The sequence below is a fragment of the Talpa occidentalis genome, unplaced genomic scaffold (assembly GCF_014898055.3).
Source record: "Talpa occidentalis isolate TD23 unplaced genomic scaffold, MPIMG_talOcc4v2.1 talOcc4.15, whole genome shotgun sequence".
NCBI lineage: Eukaryota > Metazoa > Chordata > Mammalia > Eulipotyphla > Talpidae > Talpa > Talpa occidentalis.
In genome coordinates this window covers 75,948,033-75,972,305 of record NW_023601543.1, presented here as the reverse complement: position 1 = coordinate 75,972,305, position 24,273 = coordinate 75,948,033, and the positions used below count along the sequence as shown (strand labels likewise).

General features: G+C 45.7%; 1 protein-coding gene across 1 annotated transcript; it reads left to right on the top strand.

The window, feature by feature from the left end:
• The first annotated feature begins 21,603 nt into the window (after positions 1-21,603).
• Positions 21,604-23,967, top strand: LOC119245730 (transcription factor SPT20 homolog). The gene is made up of 2 exons (XM_037511695.1): positions 21,604-23,452; positions 23,855-23,967. The coding sequence occupies exons 1-2, from the start codon at positions 21,604-21,606 to the stop codon at positions 23,965-23,967; spliced, it is 1,962 nt and encodes a 653-aa protein (XP_037367592.1).
• The last annotated feature ends 306 nt before the right edge of the window (positions 23,968-24,273 follow it).

Genomic DNA, 24,273 nt, shown 5'->3' with positions numbered 1-24,273 from the left:
TGGTGAAGCCCACGGCTCTTCCATTGTCACATGGACAGATGTCACGAGGACAGTGGCCAGGACCGTGTGGAGCTGGTGGTGAAGCCCGCGGCTCTTCCATAGTCACGTGGACAGATGTGCTCCGTCTTCTCTGTGGGCCGATGGGACAGGGAGTTGTGCGCGTCCAAGGCCAATGGACACTTTGCTGTGAGTTTGCGGTCAGCTCGTCAGGTCGACGTGGCCAGAAATGGAGGCTGTGACCCAGTCCTTGCTCCCCGCTGGGCGGACCCCGAGGCAGCCCGGCCACAGGTGCACTGGATGAGGCTGTGGACTTGGCCGTGTGTGTATTCCTGCGCGTGTACTTGGCCTGGCAGTGCTTTTCCTGGCTGGGACATCCCCTTCACTTGAGCTCCCTAATTGCCTGCCTTTCCACAAGATGAGTTTTTTATAATTACACTGAGAGCACAGCATCCTTGGAGCCTTGCTGCACGTCAGTAAGCATGCTGGCTGATTCCAACAGTTTCAGTTGTAACCCTCCCTGCAGCAGCTCGACAGCAGTACACATGCTGAGAACACTCACATCCTGACTCAGATGTACCAGAGGAAGAAGAAAATGGAATTAATTGCTAGATAATTAACCTAATTATCAATTAGTAAATTGTTTTGTGCCATACCTATTGAGGGTCATGCGTGAATTTTTTTTTAATTGAGTTTAACAAACAATGTAAAATTGACCTTTTTCAGTATGCCGTTGTGATTTCTTAAAAAATGTCAGTTGTGCAAATCTTCTCCCTGCTGGAGTCTCTGGCAGCGATTGATCTGTTTTCTGTGCTGGGTGATTTGCCTTTTTCAGAATGTCATACAAATGGAATCATAAATCACAGCGTTGGGGACTGGCTTCCTTCACATGCCTACATTTAAGATTCATCCATGTTGTTACCTATAATATTAATTTGTTCCTTCCCACCTCTGTACATTATTTCATTGGGAGGTTGTAGCAGAGTTTGCCATTTAACAATAGAAAGACATTGGGTTGTTACCAGTTTTGGGGGGATTATGAACGAAGTTGGTGTAAACATTTGCAAACAAGATTTTTCTTCTTCTTCTTCTTCTTTTTTTTTTTTTTTTTTGCAAACAAGATTTTTGTGAACCTGAGCTTCCTGGATATTGGGTAAATATCCCGGCATGACAATGTTAGGTGACATGCTAGATCTATGGTTAACTTTTTAAGAAACTGCCAAAGTGTTTTTTAAAGTGACTGTACCATTTTGTATTCTCAGCAGCAACTGCAATCCCATCGGGTCCACGTTCTTAACAACATTTGATATTGTCAGGCTTGTTTTGTTTTAAACCATCCAAATAGGGGTGTAGTGAATTTCACTGTGGTTTTAATTTACTTTTCCCTAATGACCAATGATGTTGAGCATCTTTGCATGAGCTTATTTTGTATCCATAAATGATTGTTGATGTTTCTCTTCAAATATTTTGCTTATTTTTCTAGTGGGCTGGTTTCCTATCATTGGGATTTGAGAGTTCTTATATGACCTAGGTACAAGTTGTTTAGGAGATCTATGATTTGCAAACATTTTCTCCCAGTCTGTAACTTATCTTTTCCTTCTCTAAACAGTGCTTCTGAAGAGCAGAATTTCTTCATTTTGAAGAAGTCCTAATTATTTTTTTCTTTTCTGCTTGGTGCCTCTGGTATTATACCTAGGGAATCTTTGCCTAATCCAAGGTCACAGAAACATTCTATGTTTTCTTCTAGAAGTTTGATAGTTTTAAGATTTTTATTTAGGTTTGTTGTCCATCTCAGGTTCATTTTTATATAAGACTGAGGTATACATCAAGGATTGTCTTTTTATCTTCTTTGCCCCTGGATGTTCAAGTTTTCTAACGTCATTTATTGAAAAGACTATCCTTTCTCCACTGAGTTGCCTTTGCACCTTTGTGAAAAAATCAATTGACCATATATGTGAAGTCCTTTTTCTTTTCTTCCAATTCTGGTCCACTGATCTCTTGTCTCAATCTTTGTGCTGATACCACTCTGTCTTTTTTTTTTTTTTTTAAGATTTATTTATTTATTTATACAAGCACTGGGTACAGCCAGAAGCACGAGAGGGTGAGAAAATTCACCAGAGTCAGAGCGGGGAACAGAACAGGCAGATTGACGAAATACACTGCTGAGGGGAGCAGCAGGCACGGCGGGAGAGGTCTGTGTGCCATATGGGACCCTTGCTGGCGGCCGGGGATCGAACCGGTGCTGCAGAGGCTATGGGCAGCTTCGCAGCCCAGCGCTCAACCACTGCGCCACCAGGGGAGGCCCCAATACCACTCTGTCTTAATTCCTGTAGCTTTATAAAAAAATTTAAATCAGGCAGTGATCAAGCTCCCACTTAGTTCTTCTTTTGCAAGGTAGTTTTGGTTATCCTATTCCTTTTGTCTTTTCACATAACATTTAAGACTCATTTTGTCAATTTCTGCAGATGGCAGGGCTGAAACCCTAGTTCCACGGTCTGTGTGGTGATGAGCAAGTTACTTGACTCTTTTGTGCCCATTTCTTCATTTATGAATTGAGATGATGATAAAGAATAAAGAGGAAGAGGAGGAGGATGAGAAGGAAATGTTGATGCTGCTGCTGTGACCCACTCCTTGCTTCCCCACTGGGCGGACCCCGAGGCAGCCTGGTCACAGGTGCAGTGGATGAGGCTGTGGACTTGGCTGTGTGTGCATTCCTGCGTGTGTACTTGGTCTGGCATAGTGCTTATCAACCACATGCCCAGAACAGCACCTGGCACATCGTGAAAGCTGATGAAAGATTAGCCATTGTCCTTTACCACCACTCTTCTGATGGCCTAAGAATCCTTTCATTTCCTGGGGATTAAATGAATGGTTTGAAGAGAAAGAGTAACTTCTTTTAGCACATTAACTGGGACCATGGTGAAGACAGTGGACGGGAATCGGGTGAGATTGGTGGCTAGAAACAGGTTAGGAAGTGATAGCAATATCCCGGTGGTAACTGATGAAGTCAGTGTTAGAGAAGACGTAAAAGAGATGAGTCGTTTCTCAGGGAGATTGAGCAGGGCTTGCTTGATAAGTAATTGGCTATAGGACTGAAAAACAAGGACAAAGTCAAATTTGACTTAAAGTTGCTAACTTTAAGAAATAGAATCGCTTTTCGTGACTTATATGGTATCACACGTAATTCATGATCTTTTTTTTGTTCATGAATATAGAAATTCGAGAAATGGTGACATTATTTTGACTGTGAACTGCCATAAGAACAGGGACTACTATATTTGCTCACTACTGCTGCCCCAGGTCAGAGCCCAATGCCTTGCATATAACTAGGTGCTGTGGTAGACAGAATAATGCTCCTCTAAAAGATGTCCAGATCCCAATCTGGAGTCAGTGAATATTATCATCTGGTGCAAAAGGGATGGTGCAGTCATTAAGCTATTGAGCGTGACATGGAGATCTTATCCTTGACCTGCGTGAGCCCAATAAGACCACAAGGGTCCTTCTAAGGGAACGAGAGAGGCCAGAGTCAGAGAGAGGGAAGATGCTAAGCTGCTGGCTGTGTGGAGGAAAAGTCCATGAGCCAAGAAATGCAGATGGCCTTGAGAAGCTGGAGACAGCCAGGAAACAGTGTCCCTTCGAGCCTCCAAATAGGAATGCATCCTTGTCCACACCTTAATTTTTGTGCAGTGAGATCCGTTTCAGACTTCTGACTCTCAGAACTGTCAGAATTACAAATGTGTGTTGTTTTAAGCCATTCTGCTTGTGGTGAGTTGTGACAGCAGCACCAGGAAACAGACATTGTATGTAGTGAACGGAGCTGAGACTTGGGGAGGACCTGTACCCCTCTAACAGAAGAGTGCTCCCTGGCTGCTAATAGCTGATTGAAATTGAGGGGGGAAACACCCCTGAGGCTTTTCCCAGATCATCTAATGCCATCCTTTAATTAAATCTTATAAAGTGCTTTGTTTACAGGATCTCCTGTCTCAGAAATAAGAGGTTTAGGATCTTTGAGGATTGCAAAACTAACCTGGAAAGACCAAGATAGTGGGAGGTCAGGCTCTGGAACCAGACAGGAGGTTTCCTGTTCCTGGGTTTGTTCAGTTATGTGAGCTTTGATGAGTTTTAAACCTTTCTGAGTCTCCATTTCCTTAGCTGTAAAGTTGAGACTACAGTAGCCTTGGAGAGCTTTAAAGCAGGTAAACGCTGTGTACACAGTGAGCGCTCAATAAATGTGAACCACTGCCATTCTATAAAGCTAAACGAGACTGAAAAATAGGTACTTTTATTTTACATGAAAGACTCAGTTTACACAATCTCAGTTTACATCATGGGGTTATACCTGTCTCTGGTTTGCAGCCAGGTCAAAGAGATGGAGTTGTTCGGTGTAAGCTGTGAAATGAGCAGAGGAATTGGCAGCGCATGTGCTGGGAAAGTGACCAGGCCAAAAGGCTTGTAGGAAAGGAACATTCTCCCAAAGAACTGAGGGCGAAATGGGGAGCCGCCTCCTCCTCGATTCAATCAGCAGTGGCCTGGGAGAGTACATATGGAAACAACCCCATCAACAAAATATGGCTCTTGGACTTGTTTTTTATTGGAAGACAAGCTTTATCTTTCCCCTGAAATTAATTTGTGCTGTCTTGAAGCCTTTGCGTTTCCTAACATTTATATAAAATATGGCAGGTGTTCTAGCAAGAACTTTAGGAATCACCACCTCTGCTTTCCCTGACCCCCCCATTTCTATTTCTTCCCAAAGTGAAACACTTGTTTAGGCGAGGTGTATAATCAGTTAGAACCTCGATTAGCAGACCCTCAGTGCACTGGAAAGAGGAAAATCACAAGCAAACGAAAGGGTCCAAAATGTATTGATATTTATGAGACTTATAATGAAGAGCACACTCAGGGCCAGGATCTGGAAGGGGAGCACGATCAGTGTCATCATTCAAAGACTCAGTTACATCCGCTCCACCATCCCTGCTGAGATCAGAAAGTGGACTCATGAGAGCACTTAGAAAGGTTTCCAAGCACAAGGGCCAAAGCCAAAAACCTTTTCCTTTATGCTCAGCATTCTAATACCTAAACCAGCTCATAGACTGCACGGCTTTGCAAGAATTACCAAATATAGCTCGGAAGATGAAGAATATGCTTGGCCCTCTGCAAAATAGTTCTCTTTGTAGATATTTATATATGTATTATAATTTTATATATACATGCTAAAACTTTGTATGTAAATATTATTTATATAGTGTACATAGCTGTATAAGGTATATATAAATATATAGTGACTATAAAGATATAAGGGAAGAAGGAGGCTTCAGTATAATAATTTTAATGCTTATATAATACATTTGGATATTAAAATTACATATTCAGGCTCACTATTTTACCTTACCCCAAGAAGTTCCTATAGACAAAGTACCTCCTTTTTAGTCATCCTGCATTTTGAAAAGAGTAAAAGCTTTAAATATTTTTAAAAGAAAAAAATGTCATCAGATCCATTTTGATAAGGCTGACTAATGTTACTAAGTATATCACACTGTCTAATACCAAATTACAGTCAAAATGCATTACTAAGAAAAGATGATAACCCTAACTGTAATTTTAGTTTTGTCAGATATAAAAGTTGGATATGACTCCTGGCCTACATTTTTCTGGAAATATCATTCATTACCTGTTCATCTCTCTCAGAGTCAATGCCTTGTGCCATTGCCATTTTGGTACCAGTCTGGTCCTTATAAGATCTGGTATGAAGGTGCCATCTTCACATCCAGTGTGACATGGACTCTAAAGGTAACCCAAGAGTTAGCTTCTCCCAACTCTCTTCAAAATGGCTTTTTCCGATTTTATTTGGATAAAGAGGGGGAGTAGCCATCATCTTGCTTCAGAGCCAACTGGTGAACAAACACCTCCTTTTCTGCTTTGTGAGCTCTTGCTCTGGGCCGTAAGTGGAGGCTGTGTCTCCCTTCGTGTGACAACTGTCTCATGGGGCAATGGAGGAGGATATGGGGTGGGCCACTCTCTCTGTAGCTTCCCGCCCTGGGGCCCCCCCACACAGCAGGTGAGAACTTGTTTTAAGACTCTCCTGCCTGGTTGGGTAGAAAATACTTTTAAATCTGGTGTGATATGTTAAGTCCTTTTGAGTTCTCTTACCGTCAGGTTGGAGTAAAACCATGCCCCTTTACTATTCCAGTCCCCATTGGGTAAATTTGGGGCAGAATAAACATTTGTCCCAAAGATAGAAAAGAATTTTCAGCAATAGATTTAGATCCCATTAAAGAGGAAAAATTTCCCAAAGGCGATACAACTTGCAATCTAATTACCCAAAATAAGATTATGTTATCAGGCTGAACCCATTCCACACCCCACTTCTACCTCCTGCCAGATGCCAGGGCACATAGGAAATAAGTCCATCGTGTGCCCTTCTGGAAGAACAAGCCATCTCTACTGAGGGCCATTTCTATAATGCAAAGACCCAGTGGAAGCTTTGACATAAATAAGTTTCCCTTTTCTCTGGTGTAGTGTTTCTCAAAGTGTGGTGTCAGGACCAGCAACGTCAGCAGCATCTGGGAGCTGGTTCAGAAGGAAAATGGTCTGACCTCCCCACCCAGACCTGCTAGATCAGACACTCTGGGGTTGCAGATGGGCCCAGGGATCTGCATTTTAACCAGCCCTCCAGGGATTCTGATGTGTGCGCCTAGTTGAGAGCCTCTGCATGGATCAAATCAGGCATCCTTAGTCTTTCATCTCTGTAAACGATGTTTCAAATTCTCAGGAGAGAAAACTATGATGGGCTATTACCAAGGAGTTTTGATCCTTATAGCAATCCTCTGTGAAAGGGTGAATACAACAAGGAAAATTCTATTAAGTAGGAAGCCATGCAAATGACTAGTGCACGCCCCATTATTCACAGGCCTAGGTGTCATAGAAGTCACCTATGATGTTCCACAACACGACAAACTAGGCCAGCCAGACGTAGCACTCGTGATGACAGTGACTTTGAAAAATGGAAACAAAGCAAGTTTCTCTGCTTGACTGTTGGGTAGAGAGTAGTACTGAGCCGAGCACTCCTCCAGGGCGTTTTCATGACATGACTGTGCCTGCCTTGTTATTGTTTGTACTATTGTAATTCCCTATTTACTTGTTTTTTTTGTTTGTTTGTTTTTGGTCAATATGCCAGAAGCATCTCAAAGATAGAAACCGCTTCTTGTTTACCTTTGCATCTCTAATGACCGGGCAAAATAAACATCAGTAAAAATTAATTATGTGTGGAGGGAAAAAAGAAAGACTGGAGAAAAGAAAGAAGGCATCAAAATAATATAGTAAGGGCCTCCCTGGTGGCACAAAGGGTTAAGCACAGCACTGAGAAGCTATTTGCAGCTACTGCAACACAAGTTTGATCCCCAGCGGGCCAGGGAGCACATGGGTGCAGCAGACCTCTCCTGACTCACCCGCTGCTCCCCTCAGCAGTGTGTTTCAGTAGATCTGCCTGTTCTGTTCCCCACTCTGCCCCTGGTGAATTCTCTGACCCCCACACCTCTGGCCTGTACCCCAGTTCTTATATGCATAAATAAATAAAACTTAAAAAAAATAATACAGTAAATCCCTAACTAGTGGAAAACCCTGGGATTAGGCTCTTCCATGTACATAGCAGCTTAAGGAAGGATGGACTTGGTTTGTCTTGCATTGTTTGTGGTATGCAACCCTGTAATATGCACATTTATGAGACATGGTTCGTGTTGCAGTGTGTGCTGTGTTCTGTCTCACTTGTGGGATTAGATTCTGTCTACTGGGCTCATGGGTACAAAAATCTGAAGAGACTGGAGTTAGATAGTTTGCTGGGTTTTTATAATTCTTATAAAAAATTCCCATGGGTACCAATCAGGCTGGCCCTAGGCAAAACAGAGAGATGAAATGTATCTTTGTATCTGCCATTATTTTCTTTCTTTCTCTGAAATAGCCATTCCACTCACATAAATGTATCCACGCTCTATTACATTCCTGAGCTCAGCAAAACAACACCCCTTGCTGCCTCCCCAAATTCTCTATCAGGTAACAGAAACTCTGAACATGTTACCTACTTCATTCAGTCTCTGAACATTATTGGGCACTGTTTTATGTCAAGTGTGTTAAGTTGCTGGGGACACAAGATGGGCAAGAAAGATCCTTCTTTTCTCTATTTCCTGCCCACTCCTCTGATCATCACCAAATCCTTGGCCTCTTAAAAAATCTCTGGTATTCTGTCCTCCCCTTCTTTTTTTTAAAAAAATATATATATATTTAAAGATTTATTTATTTATACAAGCACTGGGGTACAGGCCAGAGGCGCGGGAGGGTGAGAGGATTCACCAGAGACAGAGCAGGAAGCAGAACAGGCAGATGGACCGAAAGCACTGCTGAGGGGAGCAGCGGGTAAGACAGGAGAGGTCTGCCATGCCATGTGGGAATCTCCCTGGCTGGCTGGGAATCGAACCAGCGCTGCAGAGGCTGCAGACAGCTTCACAGCGCTGCGCTCAATGCTGCGCCACCAGGGAAGCCCACTGTCCTCCCTTTCTACATCCCTGTCACCATGATTTGGGCTCTGACCTCATAAACTAGTATTGGATCGATTGCTGTCGCCTTATCTATCATCTTTCCATCCTGTTCCCTCAAACCCAGCCTCCATATATAGATTAATATTCCTAAAATGTTCTTGTTGCTCCTCACTGCCCTCAGGCCCTCCATGATCTGACCCCCTCTGCCTGCTTTCTAGATGTATCTGTTCCCATTCTGTAATCGTTATGCCAACCTGATTTTGTTCTTGGAATATACTAAGCTTCTGTGCTGCCAGGCCTTACCACGTGGGGCATTTTTTTGGCTAACAGTTTTACTAAGATGCCATTTACATACCATACAAGTCACACACTAACAGTATAAATTCCATCATTTTAGGACAGGCACAAAGTTGTACAACCATCCCCACAGTCAATTTTAGAACATTTTCATCACCCCCAAGAGAAACCCCATATCCGCTAGGCGTCACTCCCCATTTCTTTCCAACCCCCCTCAGCCCTAGGCAATAACTGATACACTTTCCATCTCTATGGATTTACTTATGCTGGACATTTCATATAAATGGAGTCATATGATATTTGGCCCTTTTGTGCCTGAATTCTTTCACTTGCATAATGTTATAGCACGTGTTACTATTTTATTTCTTGTTATTGACGACTCATATTCCATTGTATGGCTATACCACATTGTATTTATTCATTCATCAATTGATGGACATTTGGGCTGTTGCCAGTTTTAGTTATTATGAATAACGTGGATATGAATCATTTGTGTACAAATATATGTCTTCAGTTCTCTTGGGTATATATCTTGGAGTGGAATTGCTGGCTCATAGGCTTTCACATTTTGAGGAACTGCCAGACTGTTTTACAAAATAGCTACAGCATTTTATATCCCTACCAACAGTGTATGAGTGTTCTGATTTCTCCACAACCTCACCAGTTCTTATCTGTTATTATTATTATTATTATTATTATTATTATTGAAATCCTTATAGGGACAAAGTGATCTCATTGTGGTTTTAACTTGCATTTCTATGATGATTAATGTGGATCATATTTTCACGTGATCTTAGAAGTAGTCTCTGGAGAACATAGAGTTTTCTGATTCATACTCTTCCCTTGGCTGGAACGCTTTCTCTCCCACATTGGTCCCTATTCCTAGTTTGCTGAGAACTTCTGTGGATCCTTCAAAATCTGGATGAACCGTCATATTCTTCCTGAGAGCTTCCCTGATTCTCCCAGGTAGAGTTGACGACTGTCTCCTTTGGGCCACCCTGGTGTTTTCAAACATGTAGGAATTACTTCTCCACACCATTGACTTTGAGCTAAGTCACGTGACTTGTTTTAGCCAATGGAATGTGGATATTTATAAATTACACCACGTCCTAACAAACCTTAAGATTATTCTTGATATGACTCGGATCCCCTTTTCACTTTGTGCTTTCTACTGTGAGAACAGCTCCAGATAGTATTTGCTCTTTAGCCTGCGTTCCAGAATGAGAAGACACACATAGCTGAGTTGAACCCAGCAGACCTCATATGTGCCCAGCTGAGTTCTGCCAGATTATAGTCTTTTATTAATTAAAGTGTGATCCATATACCAGCAGCATTTGTAGTGTTTACACATATTGTGATACTTAGAAATAGTGTAATGTTTCAACTGCGAAAGAGGCTGAGAAATCATACAAACCAATACATAGAAGGAACCCTAAAAAAGTGACCTAGTAATGCCTTTCCTCTTAGGTTTCACTTTAGACAGGTGAGAACACTTTTTCAAAAAGAATTCCAGTAAAGAATTGCACAGTAATACAGGCATAAATTTAATGTTTACTGCAGATGTGTGATGGTGGGAAATTCTGCTTTACATCTAACTTACTTCTTAATACTATAGCTAATTTGTTTTCCTTAAACCTTGAAGAAATGGAGAAAAATGGATCTCCATCACTTCCATAACAGATCTTTTTATCTAGGAGGCTCAATTATTACATGGTAGTTCAAAAGGACTAGTTTTGTCTCCCTGAAGACATTAGACTATGTCTGAAGACATTTTCAGTTGCCTGAAACAAAAAATCTCTGGGAGAGCGGTGAGTGCTGCTGGCAGCTGACAGATAGAAGCCGGGGGATGCTGCAGGACATCCTACAATGCACAGGACACCTCCTATAACAAAAACCAAATCTAGTTCCAAATGCCAATCATGCCAAGATTGAGAACCCCTGATGTAAAATAAGTTTCATTATTTATTATTATTATTATTACTGAAGTATATTTGCGCTTAACCTTTGAGACCATTCTGTGTCCTTAGTTGACTCTACTGCCAATACCAAGTTCCATTTACTATTACCCACTTTTTTGTTCCAACCGCCAGTCAGTGCACTCCATCTCCCTAGGCAATGATTGGTTCAGAGGTAGGCATGCGGCATAATCCAGGCCAATCAGAGCAACTACTAGGGCTGTTGCTAGGGCTGCAACCAGCACTCTTTCTCCTGCTGGAAATAAAGAAAAAAAAGATCCTTAGGTGTTGCCTGCAAACATCTTGGACTCCAAGGGGATGACTAAGCAAAAGCCACAGGGATCTTGATGATGTCTTTGGGGCACTGGGTCAAATCTCCCCAAAAGCCAATCCAATCTCTAGATTTTTGTTTGCATGGGTTATAAATTTTCTTCATTGTTTAAGCCATTTAGAGTTACACTTGCTCCTGAAAGCAACCTACTGCTATACCATCCTTAATGCTTTTCTCTAAGGCTGAACATTGATGGTCATTCCAAAAAGAGGAAAATGAATCAACTTAGGATGTTGAGGCGTTTGTGTGGTTTGAATAAACTTTCCAGGTGATTCTGATGCTCCTCTGCTTCCCTTCTCTCATCCCCAATGCCACAGACTGAATGCTTTGTCCCCCCAAAATTCATGTTGAAACCTAAGCCCAATGCGGTGGTGTTTGGGGGTGGAATCTTTGGGACTCCAGAGAGGTCCCTTGCTACGTGAGGACACAGTAAGAAGACAACTGTCCTTGAACCGAAACGTGGGCCCTCACCAGACACCACGTCAGCCAGATACCACGTCAGGTATCTCTCTAGATCAGTGGTTCTCAACTGTGGCTGTTGCACACTGGAGTCAACTGAAGAGTGTTAAAAACTACGAATGCCCAAGCCACCTCCAGAGATTCTGATTTAATTGATCTGGTGTTTGGCTTCCTGGACAATGGATTTTTCAGGACTCCCCAAATGATTCTGACATATATTCAGAGTCTGGAACCACTAAGCATGATGAAGTGTAGAATCCTATCAATTGGCTATTTGGCATCATCTTTACCCACCAGACCAGCCTTTTTGTTTTTGTCAGTATTTTTTGTGTATAGTTTTAGGGACGTTTAGAGATGCTCTGAAGCACACATTTTCATTAGTTATGAATGAGACTAAATTTCATGGTGTCCCAAAATAAAATTACTAATACTTTAGATTTGCTTAATGTTTCTGAGTCGGAAGAAACCAATGTAGAAACAGAAGTTTCATATTAAAGCATATCAATAGCAGAATGTTCAATGAATACATCTCTGGACACTAAAGGGCTATTAAGGGCAGGGATAGTTATACATCCCCCTGCTAACAACATATGTCTTTGGGTCAAATTTACTCCCAATTATCAGAAATAGGAACTATTCCATTGGCCTGACAATCTGTATGTAGCAGCTCCAAATGCTAGGCTATTACACATGCTGCAAAACCCACATTGATCAGGGAATTCATATTCATCACCTTGATACGACACAGATTTAGGGTTTTATTTTTGGATCTGAGGATCACATGATAGAGAAAAATAATTCCAACTGGTTACGGGCATGAAGAGTGAAGACCATCACAGAAGAGCAGACCCACATTGCAGGATCTCAAGGCTTACCTAGGAAGGGAAGGAAGCAGAATTCTCTAGTTAGGGCTAGTTCCTGCTGCTCTGGCAAATCCAGTTCCCATCAGACTGAAGGTTTATATGCCCCCCACCTTAGACAGCATCTGTGGAAAAGCTGTAGCACAAAATGGTGCAGAGAACTATTGGCTCTGTGGGGGCTGCTGTGCCCTGCCCCCCTCGGGGAGACCAGGACCTGCTCTCCCATTGCTTGTTGGTTGCCTCTCACTGGGATTTGCTCCTTCTTTGCTCAGTCATCAGATTCCCCCCACACTTAGATCTGAAAGGCTCTAGATTCCATCAATCCAGAATGTTAGAACAGGTTGGAAGAAAGAAAATTGGAAAATCTCTCACTTCAGCAAAATATAGGGATTTGTTGATGAGGGAGAAAAGCCAACTCTTAATTAAAGGATTTCCTAATGCCCATCATGATTACAAATAGCTATTTGTTCAATTTCTCTTCTTTTTTCCCCCAATTTGCTGCCTTTGCAGGATCCTTCCTAAATGCTATTTTGTAGTCTCTGTAGCAGTTGATAATTAAAAGTTATACATGTTCCTGTGGCTAGATTGAGCACCATCATAGCACAATGTAAATAGAAGGGATTATGCTACTTTCTGAGGTATGAGAAACATAATTTTTTGTATTTCTTTTTTGAGTTAACTTACTGGGAAGTAATTTCAGCTTTAGAAAAAAAGGATAAAAATAAAAATAGTATGATGAACCCTGTATACCCTTTACCCAGACTCACCTACTCTCCACCTCTCTGCAAATTTCCTATGTCGATCCCTAACATGTCAGCATGTATTTCCTAAGAATAGGGATAATCTCTTACATAACCACAGTACAGTTATAGAATGATTGAATGCCAGATATTGGGGTCCTCCATTAGGTACTGGATTTTTAAAATGTATTTTTTGTAATCTTTGCAATTATTTATACATAATTTTTAGCTTTAGGATGCAATTAAGCTACTTAGAAACAATTTGATTCAAGACTTGCTTTTCGGCTTTGTTAGACTGAATCTGACCAGGTCAGTCTTTTGTCCAGGGTTAGCTTGACCCCACTACTGATGTAATAACCTCGTGATTCTTTCCCTCATACCTGTGTGTCCTGTGACATTGGTATTACCTGATTTGACCAACAACAAATCACCTCCCAGAATTTAAAAAAGCATGTTTACCAGTTTTGTTGTCTTTATAGTTGGAAAGGGATAATTTCATAAAATTTTTTTTTAATTAGTGTTTGGAATAGGTAACAAATGCATATAATACATGATATAAAAGGTTCAAAATAACAAAGTATGAAAAGTAAACCTTCACTGATAAATGATAGTTCTTCAAATTATACATATAACTTAAAATTCAACAATAAGAAATGAACAACCTGATTAAAAAACAGGCTAAAAGAAGATACACAGATGACAGAAAAGAACGTGAGAAGATGCTCAACATCATGTCATCAGGGAATTGCAAATTGAAACAAGGAGATACCACTACATGTCATTCAGAATGGCCAAAATTCAAAATGCTGACACCACCAAGTGCTGGCAAGGATATGGAGCAACAGGAACTCTCATTCACTGACTAATGGGAATGCAAAATGGCACAGGAACTCTGGAAGACAGTTTGGCACTTTCTTACAGAACTAAACATCGTCTTGCCATAGGGTCCAGCAATCATGATCTTTGGTATTTACCCAAAGGAGTTTTAAAAACTCATGTCAGTAGGAAACCTGTACACAGATGTGGTGTAGCAGCTTCCTTCATAGCTGCCAAAACTTGGAAGCAAACTAAGATGTCTTTCAGTAGGTGAATGGCTAAACTGTGGTGCCTGCAGACAATGGAATATTATTCAGCCCTAAAAATAAACAAGCTCACAAGTCATGAATATTCATTGAGGAATCTTAAATGCATATTAGTAATTTGGAAACCAATTTGGAAAAGCTACATACTGGATGATTCCAACTATGTGACATTTGAGAAAAGGCAAAACTATGCAGACAATGAAAAGGTCAGCGGTCACCAGGGGTTAAGGGAGGAAGGGAGAATAGGCAGGGCACAGAAGATTTTTAGGGTAAGGAAGCTGTTGTGATGATACTGTAAGGGTGGCTAGGTGTCTTATACATTTTGATCCGTGTCTGTTTGTACTACAGAAGGTACAACAACGGGAATGAACCTTAATGCCAGCTCTGGACTTTGGTTGTTGATAAAGGGTCAGTATACATAATGGGTATGGTTGTAACAAATGTACCACTCTGGTGGGGCGTGGTGATGGTGGCAGAGGCTCTGTGTGTGCTGGGTCAAGGGCTATATGAGAACTCTCTGAAGCACTTTCCACTTCATTACGCTATAACCTAAAGTTACTACTACTAAAAAGATTACTAAAAGATAAAAAGGAGCCAGATGTTTGGGGTAAAAAAAGGCAAGCCTTTATTATTCCCCCCACCTCACCAGCCTATCTCTTAGATGATCATCTCTTAGATGATCAGTCCCTGACATCCAGCAGGACATTTTATTTTTTATTTTTTTAGAATTGAAAAATGCAGTTACCAAATTTATTTTTTATCTATCTTTTAAAAAATAATTGACTTATTTATTTTTAACTGAGGTAATATTGGGGTACCCCATCAGGTATTACAGCATAGTGCACCCACCACAAACTGACACTCCATCACCATAGCCCATTGTGCTTCCTTCCCTCTTTGTTCGGTCCCCCCCCCCCCCCCCCGCCTCACACTTCTGCAGTCAGCTACCAAGAGGTAGATTTTAAGCTTGTCTTTATTTCATTGTTAACTTAGTGACTTTCTATTCCACACATTAGTGACACCCTCAGTATTTATCTTTCTCCTTCCAGCGGGACATTTTAAATCCAGAAATACTTCAAAGGCTTTATCTAGAAGTTTTGCCAGTTAAGCCTGATGGAGCCCTTAGGTTGAACCAACAGATTGGAAGTAGGGAGGAAGACAGAGTCGTCCAAGATGGTTCCAAGGTTTTTAGCGTTGGAACACAACTGGAGTTGTATTAATGGAGACGAAGACGACTGCTAGAGTGGTTTTCTACTGTATTAATTTAGCTAGACTGGAATTATGTTTCCTAGAATTCCCCTTCTTGTATAGTTCTGGGCTAACACTGACCAAAAGAAATTTTCATAAGATATGGAGGGCAAAAGCGACTCAGCAGCCATTACACTCTGAAGGCTGGTGCAGGGAGCCAGGCATCTTCGCAACTAAAACACACTGCTGCTAATCCACTGGCTCCCTGTGTGGGGATGGTGAGAGGGTAGGCTGTGGCTGCGCCCAGAGCATCTCCAGCTCCCACATGCATGTACAAAGACACCAGTACCTTCTGCAGGTCACCCACAGCATCAAGGTCAGAGGCAGTGAGATTTGTCCTCATTGGCTCCTGTTAGGCCTTATAGGCTCAAGTTGGTCCTTGTTCTCTCTTGCTTCGTGTCTAGCTTCTCGTCCTCACTGCCAGCTCTACTGACTTCTAGTGGTATCAGGCTCACCCCCAGTGGCAGAGGCACCAGCCCTAGCAGCTCCCTGCCATGACTTCTTCACCAGCTTTCCTTTGTGGTTCCTAATTAGTGACTTTTCTTGATTCTCCATCTGTCCACCGTAGTATCTTACTTTCCTAGCTTCACCCACAATTGTGTGAGGTCTGATGATTACAAGTACTTTATCCCATGTAACTCCAAGTGATTCCAATGCCCCGATCAAACTGATACACTGCCAAAGGAACAAGGTTTGGTAGAACATCAGGAATTGGGTTTGGATACGTACAATTTCTATTTTTATCAGGTGCCCAGGTGGAGATTTTGAATAGGAAGTGTGATGGCACATGTCTATAAGTCAGAGGAGAGGTCCAGGCTGGAGACAAATTTGGAAATTATTTGTGTATAAACGGTACTTAAAGCCATAAAATAAGATAAAGTTTTCAAAGGACAGACTGAAAATAGAGAAAAGTGGAAGGACCAGGTCTCAGATACTCTGGCATTAAGAAAACAAAGTACAGAGATCATACAGCAAAAAAGCAAATATTGAGTGAAGACAGAAGAAAAATTATTGAAATGAGCAAAGTTTTGTAGTTGTTGAAAAAACCTAGAAAATTTGGAAATAGTGACTGTTAGGCAGATGGAGTTTTAAAATCTCTGCCAGTTTATTCTTGAAAATCTACCTACTAAAGATTTAATGATGTTTTTGTTTGCATCTCTCCAACTGGCCAGAGACTCTTAATCAAGTCCAATGGCAAATTTAGAGCATTAGTAAGACAATTCAGGGCCAATCATAATAGTAACTGCAGCAACAAGAAAATAAAAAAATTTTAAAGTCACATTTATCATTTGAAATGTCCTAGAAATTGAGACGTAAAATGCTTTGTGGTTTTGGGATTACTGCTTGATTTCTCTGGATCCAGTTTTGTGATTTCATAGGGTGGTGGGAATAATTTGCTCCAAGGGATATTTAGCCATATCTGGGGACAGTTTGTTTTTCTTAACTGGAAGGGGGCTGCTATTGCCATCTAGTGGAAGAGCGGTCAGGGATGCTACTAAGCAGCCCATACTGGACAGCCCCCCACAACAGATGTGAACTATGCAGAGGCTGAGAAACCGTGACTTAGGGTGGGACATTTTTCTCAGAGAATAGAACTCATGTCTTAGAGCAATAAAACCAGAACAAAATCCAATTTCATTTATTTCAGTAAAGTGATCAAAAGATCACTTCAGTAAAGTGATCAAAGGGTCCTTTTTGTGCAAACACAGAAGGAAGAAAGGAAAGGGTGAACAGAATTTGGGGAAAGGCAAATGGAGATGAAGGGAAAAGAGAAAACAACACGCAGTGCACACTCACGGGCTCTGAGCTCTTAGAGCCAATAAACACCTTGGATCCAATAAACATGTGGAAGCGCTGAATGACATAGCCGGTTGGAGGAGTTCCCATCGCAATATTCTCAAGGAATTGCTACATGCTGTGGCTGGGGGCTGATCACAGGGGAGACACTAAGTCTCCGGGCAGCTAAGGGAGGGTTCACACAAGATAAGCCCAACAGTAATGTCCCGCCACCTTCCCCCATCCTTGCTGCCTATGGTTCCAGGTTCTTTGGCTCCATGTGTAATCAGCTGCAGAGCAAAGAGGTGACAAAGACCTAGAACTAGACCTCAGAGTTCACACAATCAATCTGCTAACTGCAAATTAGGTCAATTAGCTTGCATTTCCACAAATCATTTTTTTCCTGCTAGCCTATCTTAATATGGCCACGAGTTTTCTCAGATGTGCATCTCCACAGAGGGCTTGAGGGGCTGGCAGCCGTGCAGTCCTCATCAGCAGCGTGCTCGCTGACGTGCGTGCAAGGCTCCAAGGATGCTGTGCTCTCAGTGTAATTATAAAAAACTCATCTTGTGGAAAGGCAGGCAATTAGGGAGCTCAAGTGAAGGGGATGTCCCAGCCAGGAAAAGCACTGCCAGGCCAAGTACACACGCAGGAATACACACACGGCCAAGTCCACAGCCTCATCCAGTGCACCTGTGGCCGGGCTGCCTCGGGGTCCGCCCAGCGGGGAGCAAGGACTGGGTCACAGCCTCCATTTCTGGCCACGTCGACCTGACGAGCTGACCGCAAACTCACAGCAAAGTGTCCATTGGCCTTGGACGCGCACAACTCCCTGCCCCATCGGCCCACAGAGAAGACGGAGCACATCTGTCCACGTGACTATGGAAGAGCCGCGGGCTTCACCACCAGCTCCACACGGTCCTGGCCACTGTCCACGTGACATCTGTCCATGTGACAATGGAAGAGCCGTGGGCTTCACCACCAGCTCCACACGGTCCTGGCCACTGCACGCCCCCACGCACGCACAGTGTCACTGAGAGGGCTGCTGACTGTCTGAGGACATGCTCGGTCCCAGGAGCGCCGGTGCTTCTTGTCGGCGGCAGCCCAGACAGATGGGGAGAGAGAGCCCCCTGAGGCTTGCTCTGTGTCCTCTCCCACAGGTCCCCGCAGGGCCCAGGTGGCCACAGCATCTGCCCACGACATGCCTGCCATCGCCTTCCTTCCCGTCCCTGCACAGCTGCCCGTCCGTCCCCCCCAGGGCTTCCCGAGATGAGCTCCCAAGTGAACTACTTGTGCTCAAATCCTCTTGTCAGGGTTCGCTTTTGGGCAAACCCGACCTAAGGCCATGACTGGCAGCTGAACACCTAGTGCATGTCCTGGGGGAGGACGCAGACACAGCTCTCTGGCGCCAGAGGTGCCCTGGGTGTTGGCTAGGGGCTGCCAGAGCAGGGGTCTGAGCAGGGGTTCTCAAGCAGGGGGCCACTTTTTTCTCCCCACCTGCCAGGGGACAGCTGCCAACATCTGGAGCCATTTCCTGTTATCACCGCTGGGGGCGAGTGTGGTTGGCAGCTGGGTAAGGCCAGGCATGCTTGTCCCACAGGGCACAAGACAGCCCCTCCCCACATAGGGTAGCACCAGAGTCAGAAGACCTGGCTCTGGAACATTCCTCGTCTCTTCAAAGGGGGTACATCATTTCCTTCAGAAGGCTTTTAAGATCTGTCGAGGTAAAGAGAGCACGGATTCAACCATCGCTGCCGTCTGTAGTGCCACCCGGGGCAAGGAGTGAGCGAGTGGGCGACCCGACAGCCATGGAGAGCCCGGCCCCGGCCCCTCAGGACCCAGAGGCTGGCTGTGGAGACAGTGGGAACAGTCAGCTGCGTTGCAACGGGAGCCGGGGCCAGCGGGCACGCACGGGGTGTGTGTGCTTTGGCAGGGCGCAGAGACTGGGAGGCTCGCTGCCTGGAAGCCAGGAAGGGCTCTCTGAGGCGCTAGGCGGGGACAGCCGGGGGCTGAGCAGACAGGGGCCTCTCAGCAGAGAAAAGAGCCTTGACCAGGGCCAGGAGCCCTGAGAGGCTGGGCCTGCCTGCAGCCTGCGGCCTGGCAACTGTGGCCAGAGCACAGGAAGCACGGGAGACAGAGGACGCCCAGGAGGCTGGCCGAGGGGCAGGAGCTAGGTGGCCAGGGGCCCGGGTGCAGGGCTGGGACAGGGCAGGCAGGCCAGGCCTCTGGGGCACCGGCCCCACGGACTTGCACAACCCACCCAGTGCGCGTCCCCTTCCGTCTGGTGCCCAGGCCCCTGCCCTGCCTCGGCCCCGTCCAGACCTGCCTCCTCGCCACACTAAGGACCTAGCGAGTCCAGTGTGCAGGCCAGGGGCAGCCAGCAGGAGACCTGCGCTTCCTGCACGTTCAGGAGGATACCCTGACTCAAGTGCAGGTCTGCGGTGCCGACCTCATGCCACACACCCTAGTGCAGGTGGACAGCAGAGCCCAGCTTTCCCTGACTCGCTCCCTCCTCTAACTGCAATGGAATGCTGGGCCAGACAGACACGTTCTCAGCCAACGCACGGCAGAGTCCTGAGGACAGCCGGGAACGGGGTCGGGGCTGGGCAGGAGCCGCCAGAGCCCGGCGGGCAGGGAAATGGCTCATCCACTCAGACTGGAAGGATGGCTGGTGCTTTGGGTAAGGGCAGAACTCATGTTTACCTCATTAATTCAGACTCTATCAAAGTTGGATGTTTGGATTATTGCATTAAAAAATATGACGCAGTTGTCCAGCCTTACACTTAGCTGAAATTTGGGCATCTGGAGCAGAAACAGAGGGACAGGGAAGGATGCTTAAAGGAGCATCCTTAGTTTCCTGGGAAACTAAGCTGATTTCAAGTGCCGGCGAGGCACCCCAGAAGTGTGCATTTGCCCAAAGACAAGTGAGATGCCGGTGGAAAACTATTCCTTCTCTTGCCCAAGGAGGGTCATGTTTAAGGAACTCTTCCTCAAGGAGTTTTTAATGCTATTTCAATGGACTATATCTTTTGTCATTTATAATTCTTGTAAGTGCTAGTGGTTAAAAACACCGAATGTATTTTAGAGTAACCCATAAACCATGAAATTCACGTTAGTCTTGGATTCTCTCATCTGTAAGACTTAACTATGAATATTGTGTTATCACTATGTCTGCATCGAAACCCCAAGAGATTCATTTAACAACCTGTTCCAGAAAGGCTGAGAGATTTTTAAGGCAACGAATTAGTGGACAACAGTGGCCCATGAACACCTTAGAGTCCCTTCCCTCCAGATGCATCATTAGGACAGTAGTAGGTGTGGTCTCCAGGTAATCATCCTGTCAAATTGACTGCCATCATCTGGAATAGTAGTTCTAAATCCACTGTGGAGTCATGGAAATCACCTTTTAAAACAAACACTTTAACCCTCCATGCAATTCATAGGTCATATAACTTACCTACAATATATTTTAAAAATATCTATAAATGCCTTTATTGTAATACATGGGGGTGGGGGGCTGGAGAGTAAGTAGCTCTGTGTGAAATCATTAGGCAGGGATGGGTGGGATTCAGTGAGGAATTTATTGCTGCGCCAAATATAGTGAGCCTCCACGCAAGCAAGTGGGTGTCTGGTGGCCTACTTGGACTCCTGGGGTTGTGTTAAGTTGGCTATGGACACTGGGCGCATCCCTGCCATCAATAAGACTCCAAGACCAGTATTGATGAAGTGCTTGACAAGGAAAGAAATTGTATCTTCTATGACTCTCGTGGCAACTGAATTCCTATGAAAAATTAATAGATGTTAAAACTGCCAGAAATTAAGTACTTTTTGTTGATTGCTTGCATTTTAAAGATAAAATTAAAGAAATGGAAGGGCTTCGCACTGACCTCCATTGGAAGCCTGCTCTCCAGAGCAAGAAGCACAGGCTGTGGGCCCAGATTCCCAGAGGCAGAGGCTTAGGGCAGACCCCTGTAGAGAGAGGAGCAACCACAGTCACTCGCATAAAGAGCTGAGCCTGCAAGGGGGTGGGGTAGGGCCAGTGGGGGCGGGGCAGGGGCTTCATCTTCACTTCCGGCCCAGCCCACGGAGAACCCAGTCCCAAGAGGTGGAGGCTCCAACAGGTACAGGGATTTCCTGAAATTGCAGGAGTTTCGCAAGGCGCTTCCTTTGGGGCGAGTGTATTGGTGTTCATGGTGCGGTTTGGTGGTCATTCCAAGCTGGATTTGCAGTCTTTGCAAGCTTGCATTGATTCATCGAGGGCACGTCCGTACCCTGCTTCATCAACGCACTTCCATTTTCTCTTCTTTAAAGGCCCGGAATTTATGTTGCAATGCAACAAGCTTTAGAAAGAGCTTCGGGTCGTGCAGAGTCGGTCATTGAAAGTGTCCGGCAGAGGCCGCCTAAAAGGACATGCTCCGCTAGCGGGGAGAAGTCTCTCCACCACAAGCTGTACGACATCTACGCTGAGGAGTGTGAGAAGGAGCCGGAGGGCGCCGAGGAGTTGAGAAGCAGTGTGAACTTGCTGGAGAAGCTGGTGGCGCGCGAGGCCCTGCCGCGTGTGGTGGTGAACCTGTACCCGGGAGAGCAGGGCTATTCTCTGATGCTCAAGGGCACGGACGAGGCCTGCTCCGAGACCGTCCGCATGCGCTACGAGGAAGGGGAGTTGCTGCAGTACCTGGATGCAGAGCAGTTACCCCCTGTTCTGCTGGATCTCCTGGAAAAATCGGAGATGAATCTTTTCCACCGCGGGTGCGTCCTCGCAGAAGTTCGGGACTACAGGCAGCGCGGCCCCGGGGCCCCCCCCGGCTACCAGAGCAGGCACGTGCTCCTGCGGCCGACCATGCAGACCCTGGCCGCGGACGTGCAGGCCATCGCCGGCGCCCACCAGGACTGGACGCAGGACGACAGACTGCTGCTGGAGAGCCAGCTCATCTTGGCCACCGCCGAGCCCCTGTGTCTCGATCCTTCCGTCACAGTCGCCTGCACGGAAAACAGGCTGCTCTACGACAAGCAGAAGATGAACACTCACCCGATGACACGGAGCCTCAGGAGGTTTTCCATGGCTTCTCTGGCCAGGGAGCGGGCGCGCCCTCCCCGCCCGCCGCCGCCCCAGCTCAGCGCCCTGGCGTCCTGGAAAAAGTCCAAAGCAAGCCAAGCGGCTCCGCAGTACGACCTCAAAATCTGTAAGGTGGGCCACTGTGTAGATCTGTGGAAACGGAGGCCCTGCGAGCTGGCCGTCCCCTCTGCAGTGGACGTGGAGAAGTACGCCAAGGGCAGGCCGTCTGGGCCGCGAGCCGGCTCCCGGCCCAGCGCGCGGCCCGTCGCGGAGGTCAAAGAGGACTCGGCGCCGGGAGCTGAAGCTGGCAGCGCCGCCCAGACGGCAAGGCCAACCTTCCCGCGGCCGGGTAAGGATCCACTATCCTCTGCAGAAAGGCCTCATGCAGAAACCAGACGTGAGCGACAAATGTCTCTCCCTGGTGACCCCTCCGCAGATGACCACTCCAGTCTGGACACGGATGCCGGGAGGGTCGTCAGCCGGTCCGGGGAGCTGGTCCCGAAGAAGGCCCCCTGCCCGGTCAAGATGTCATCGAGCCCCCGTGGCTCAACCAGTCTCAGCCACTTCTCCCCAGGCAAAGCAGCACATCAGCCCGACACCACCCTGGTTCAGTCTTCAGTCTTGCAGAAGGGAGTCACACATCTGCCTTCCCCCATGCAGCTCCTCCCAAGCTCAGGGAAGAGTTCCTCGGGGAACATCTTTATTCCAGAACACGCAAGCAGCATTCTCCAATCTCTGCCCTCTGCTCCTGCTTCCAAGCCACCGAGTGTTCCCCAGAAATCCTCTATGGAAGTGAGTGAGGTTCACAAGATTCCTCCAGCCACTTCATTCACTGTCAACTCCTCTGAGGGAATGACGGTCCTGTCCACTTTCAGGTCCTCACAGAAACTGGTCTGGTCACCTCTCAGTGCATCCAGGAGAATCCAGACCCTGTCCACTGCCATCTCCTCACAGAGAACGCCAGCCACCCCAGTCATGGCCACCTCCACTGGCCAGGACATCATCAATGTGGTGGGTCCTGTTCTTGGAGCCCAGACTTTGGCCAGTGGGTCCCACCCCATACAGGGCTCGACTCCTGCCGGAGTCAAGCCCAGCTACCAGCCCTCAGGAGATCAGACACCAAGTGAGCAACCTACTGAATTACAGGAACCTTCTCAAGTGGGTGTGCAATTTTTTTTAGAAAATGCTCCCAACCTCAGGTCGGTCACTCTCCTCCATCATTCAAAAGGTTCACTTGTTTTGAAGACCGAACAGCTGCCACAGCAGCAGCAGTGGCTCTGTCAGTTGATTCCACCACAAGGTCAACAACCATCCACGTTGTGTCCTCAGCAGGGTCCAAGTGCACCGGAATCAAGCAGTTTTCAGCACGCAGTTGTTATCAACCTCAGTGGAATGGGAAGTCTTCAGTCCCAGCCAACCATGTGGTCCCACAATGGCTGTGGCCAGACCACACCTGGTGAAAGCCTCCCTCAGGATACTCCAGCAGCCCTCTGCCTTGAGGAAGTGTCACCCTCGGCTACCACAGCCTCAACAGATAAAGCAGTTGAGGATCTTGCAGCAGCCTGTGGCTGTGGTGACAGCAGCAGCCCCGAAGGCTCAGCCACCATGCCCGCAGACAGCGAGCCTGTCCACAGGTAAAATGAATCTAGACCCACCAGCCGCTCCCAGCTCCTGAGCCGTGCATCACTGTCTCTCTTTGTAAAAATGCAAGGGATCTACCCGAATGCATTCTCGGTTTTTGCAGCCATTTAGATACTTCTATTGTTAGATGTGTGTGCAAACTTCATAGGGAAGCACAATATCCTGACTTTTCCATCGGACAGGAAGTGACCTCATAACCGGGATTGTGCAGCTGGAGTCATTGCTCTGCTGGCGCTTGTGGACCTGGTTGTTTTGATTACAAATCGAAAGTGTGTCCCAGTCCAAACTAGCTTCAGCGGAAAC

Coding starts and splice junctions, on each gene's coding strand:
- LOC119245730 (XM_037511695.1), top strand. CDS start 21,604: ATGCAACAAGCTTTAGAAAGAGCTTCGGGTCGTGCAGAGTCGGTCATT. Junction 23,453..23,854: donor CTCAGGAGATCAGACACCAA/GTGAGCAACCTA, acceptor CGGCTACCACAG/CCTCAACAGATAAAGCAGTT.